Source organism: Octopus bimaculoides, chromosome 18 (assembly GCF_046866305.1).
Source record: "Octopus bimaculoides isolate indiv1 chromosome 18, ASM4686630v1, whole genome shotgun sequence".
Lineage (NCBI taxonomy): Eukaryota > Metazoa > Mollusca > Cephalopoda > Octopoda > Octopodidae > Octopus > Octopus bimaculoides.
The window spans coordinates 16,292,957-16,297,956 of NC_142945.1; the positions used below are offsets into that span (position 1 = coordinate 16,292,957).

The following is a 5,000-nucleotide window of genomic DNA, read 5'->3' on the forward strand; positions in this document are numbered from 1 at the left end:
CTTCTTTTTCTTCTTCTTCTTCTTCTTCTTCTTCTTCTTCTTCTTCTTCTTCTACTACTACTACTACTACTACTACTACTACTACTACTACTGCTGCTTCTGCTGCTGCTGCTGCTGTTACTGTTGCATATACTGCTGCTACTTGTACCACTGTTGTTGCTGTTGTTGCTACTATGCAGAGCTTCTCTCGTCGGCTATTACTCTCCTTGCTCTCCTCCTCCCCCTCAAATCTTCTTCTTTCGATGTTTATCCCTCTCTTTCTTTCTCTCATTCTCATCCTTCCTCTCTCTCTTTCTCTCTCTCACTCCTTCTCTCTCTCTTTACGCTCACTCATCTTCTCACCATTCCTCACATACATTCCTTCACTCACTCATTCTCTTTTTCCCTCACTCTTCTCCTCCTCCTCCTCCTCCTCCTCCTCCTCCTCCTCCTCCTACCTCTGACCCCTCTTGCTCCTTCCTATCTCAGCGATATACACATTCGTGCGCACGCGCACGCACATGCAATGAGGAAAAGCGAAGAACAGAGAGAGAGAGGGAGAAAAATAACCGATATTCACTCAGACACACAGACACACGCGCATCCATATTCATGTGCACACACACACACACACACTCACACACGTATGTACTCACATATGTACACACACATATCTGTACACACGTGCACACATGTACACATCTACGCGCACAGTTTCCAGCCTCAGTAAGTGACGCTCACTCTGTTTGCCTGTCTGTCTGTCTGTCTGTCTCTCTCTCTCTCTCTCTTTTATCTTCTGTTCCTCCCCTTCCTTTTCCCTCAGTCTCTCTCTCTCTCTTTTATCTTCAGTTCCTCCCCTTCCTTTTCCCCCAGTCTCTCTCTCTCTCTTTTATCTTCTGTTCCTCCCCTTCCTTTTCCCCCAGTCTCTCTCTCTCTCTTTTATCTTCTGTTCCTCCCCTTCCTTTTCCCTCAGTCTCTCTCTCTCTCTTTTATCTTCTGTTCCTCCCCTTCCTTTTCCCTCAGTCTCTCTCTCTCTCTGCCTCTCTCAATGGACTCTCCCGCAAGATATGGAGAACAGGATTAAAGTGGTGCGCGATGTAAGCGCCTTTTCGGGGTCCTTTCCTCATACTGACCCTCGGATTTTCCTGTCGGTCAGCAGGGACAAGAAGAAATACTGTCGAGGGAGATTGTAAGGTCGGCTGCTACGCCAGGGAAGAACGAAGACGATACACATAACACTCATTCAAACACACACACAGCACACACGCACATAACTTACATATACACTTTCTTAGACACTCACACATAGACGTATGCACACTGACAAAGAAACAAACACAGACATAGAAACAGACAAACATACAAGTACACACCGTCATCTGCAATCTCCTTCCTTCCATTCGGGCGAACGAGGAAGGAGGACGCCGTTCTTTCTTGTTTAATATGGCCGGTATAGCAACAGCAACGGTTCACATAGGATGTAATATCTGTTTCAACCATGGATTTACGAGTGGATGGTTATAGCTGCGAAGGTGGCCCACCGCCGCCTGAACCGCGTTCTAGGAAAATGTCTCTGTCACCTTGGGATATGGGTGGTATTAGCAGTGGTATTGGAATGGGTTTCGGTTTGTATCGGCCCCGTCGTCCGAGCTACCTTTATGCAACGCAAGTCAATCGACAACGGAGCGAGAGCTATCGACATGCTGTACGCAGGGAGAATGCTGATGTCCTTGAACAGACCGATGATTTCATTGACGGAATGCTTCAGAGAAAGCGTAAAGAAAGCTATATGAAAGCAACCCGAAAAATTGAGGATGTCGAATTAGAATCGTTCCAGAATAGATTGACGGCGCCCGAACTGGCGCTAAAGCCGGGCGAAGTGCAGAGAAATAGCAGTTTGGTAAGTAACAGTACAAAAAAGGAGAGGCGGAAACCCAAGCGTGACACACGCAATTCTCACGTCGTGTTTCAGGAACCCGAGGAGAGTGCTTGTCCAAGTGAAGACGGAACTATTGCACCATTTGTTGTGTTCACTTTTAAAAAGAACCTTGTGCTGATTTGTATCAGCTTCATTTTAACTTTCTCGGCATTTTGCGCGATTCAAAACCTGCAGTCTTCCATCAATTCCGAAGGATACCTGGGTATAATTTGCATGAGCTGTGTGCATGGCATGATGTTGGTCACCTGTCTGGCAGCCCCATCCATTATCAATAAACTAACTGCCAAGTGGGCCCTCGCCCTGGGGATGTTTTGTGACATTGTATGGGTGGGAGCAAACTTTCATCCACTTTTCTACACACTCATCCCCAGTGCCTTGCTGGCCGGGTTCGGACAGGGTATTTTGTGGCGCGCTGAGGTTTCCTATATCCTCAAATTGGCTTTCGATTCCGCCCGCGTACGGAAGGACATTCTTGAATACGAGATCTTCCGGTTTCATGGAATTTTCTTAGCTTGTTTCCAAACCACACACATCTGGGGCAACTTGATTTCCTCATTAATTCTCAGTACCTCCTCCAAAAAATCACCAACTCTTAAAATAGATGATGTTCAGACTAATCAATGTGGTGTTCTGGATTCATGTTCCCATGATAACGTCCTTTACGGGAAACACTTGTTACAATCCAACAAAGATGGTAAGTACTTGCACTATTTCTATTTCAATTATTTTTATTATCATTATCATTATTATTATCATTATTATTATCATTGTGTTTATTTTTCTTCTTTCTTCAAATTTTCTTCCATTTCTCGTCGAGTATTTTCCGTGATTCAGGTTCATTCTTAATTTATGTGGGTAGCGGATTACTACCTGTAACCTCAGGTACCCACAAACTTTCAATAGTCTTTCAAGTGTTTAAGAACCCCCTGATAATCTTTCCTGGTCCCTAAGTGGTAAACTTTCTGTAGAAGCTCTACAGGACATTCTATTCCAATCTCCTTCAACCGTTTCTCTATATCTTTACTTACAGTTTCCAATGCACCAGTTATTACAGGCACAACCTATTATTATTATTATTATTATTATTATTATTATTATTATTATTAATATTGTTGTTGTTGTTGTTGTTGTTGTTGTTGTCGTCGTCGTCGTACTGACTTCTGCAGTACATATTCTAAAATTGGAACGATACAGAAATTATCATCATCATCATCATCATCATCATCATCATCATCATCATCATCATCATCATCATCACCATCATCATCATCATCATCATCATCATCATCATCATCATTATTGCTGAATGTTATTATAATCATCCTCACCAATACCATAATTACCACCTTTGACATAATCGCCTTCCATAATCACCATAAAACAACAACAACAACAACAGAAACAACAACAACAGCAACCATAGTCACCACCACTTACAACCATAATTTTCGACATCATCATCATTGAAATCAGTACTATAATCATTATATGATCATCATATCCTCTTTCCAGTTACTGGAAATTTTGAATTTTTCTAAACACCTTTATCACTGTCTTTACTACTCACGATTTAATAATAATAATAATAATAATAATAATAATAATAATAATAATAATAATAGAGAACAACAACAATAACAACAACAACCACGACAACAAAAATAATTGTTGCTGTTTTTATCATTATTATTAAAAAAAAAATATTAGTCGTTTAATGCAGAGTTTGCAATTCTTGAAAATCAAACGCACACCCTTTTCCAGCGACTGGCCTGCATTTAAAGCTTCAAAGTTGCTGCTGGTGCTGCTGCTGCTGCTATTACTGCTGCTGTTGTTGTTGTTGTTGTTGCCGCCGCCGCTGCCGCCGCTGCTGCTGCTGCTGCTACTACTACTACTACTACTACTACTACTACTTCTATGTGATGTGACAGTCTGTTCTTGAGAGAGAGCTGAGTCTACGAGTATCTTTCGTTTCCCGGTAGAAACCACTTCCACTTCCGCCCCGTAAATGGCCTCCTCGGGATATGCATGAATGACACAGTGCATCATAGCCACTTTTGCCACAAAACTCGTCATTCCTAACTTCCTGCCTATATATACTATTATTATTATTATTATTATTATTATTATTATTATTGTTGTTGTTGTTGTGGTGGTGGTGGTGGTGGTGGTGGTGGTTTTGTTGTTCTTGTTATTGATATCTTACATTGGTACAAGGCCATATACTTGCAAGGGAGAACACTCAGTTGAGTCGATCGACTTGATTGATACCAGAGTATGATTGGTAACCCCCCACCCCCCACCCCACCCCGGAGGGGGACAGAATGAATAGCAAATACTGGTTTAATATCGACTTCGTTTTGGAGAATGCGAACTTGCGAACTCGGAAAATCTAGGGACGAAACTTGGAAAAAAAAAAAATGAAATAAATAAGAAAACATGTCAGAATTTTAGTGTGGCGTTGTACTTTTTTTCGCTATTCCGCCATATTCGAAACGGCTGTTGTTTTTATTGTCAGCTTTACCTCCTTGTTTTGTGAGTTCAAACCCCGCTGAGGTTGACCTTGCCCTTCATCCGTTCGAGCTCAGAAAATAAAATTATAATAACTCAACTACTGGGCTGTATTTAAGAAACTGTTCCTTTCCTTCAAATTTTCTAGTGTCATGCCTTTATTATTATTATTATTATTATTATTATTATTATTATTATTATTATTATTATTATTATTATTATTATTATTATTATTATTATTATTATTGTTACTGAAGGTGGTGAGCTGGCAGAACCGTTAGCACACAGGGTAAAATGCTTAGCGGTATTTCGTCCATCCTTACGTTCTGATTTCAAATTCCGCCGAGGCCGACTTTGCCTTACATATTTTCGGAGTGGATAAATTAAGTACCAGTGAAACACTGGGATCGATGTATAATCGACAAGTCCCTTCCCTCAAAATTTCAGGCCTTGTGCCTTTAGTAGAAAGAATTATTATTGTCATTATTGTTATTATTATTATTATTATTATTATTATTATTATTATTATTATTATTATTATTATTATTAATCATGGGTTGTTCGTCACTAGAAT

At 40.6% G+C, this 5,000-nt stretch overlaps 1 protein-coding gene across 1 annotated transcript in view; it reads left to right on the forward strand.

The window, feature by feature from the left end:
- The first annotated feature begins 990 nt into the window (after positions 1-990).
- Positions 991-5,000, forward strand: part of LOC106871191 (N-acetylglucosamine transporter UNC93A) — a 161,554-nt gene continuing 157,544 nt past the window's right edge. Inside the window, exon 1 of the mRNA XM_014917533.3 lies at positions 991-2,612. Coding sequence (XP_014773019.1) covers positions 1,478-2,612 — 1,135 coding nt within the window. The 5' untranslated portion in view covers positions 991-1,477. The remainder of the gene's footprint in view (positions 2,613-5,000) is intronic.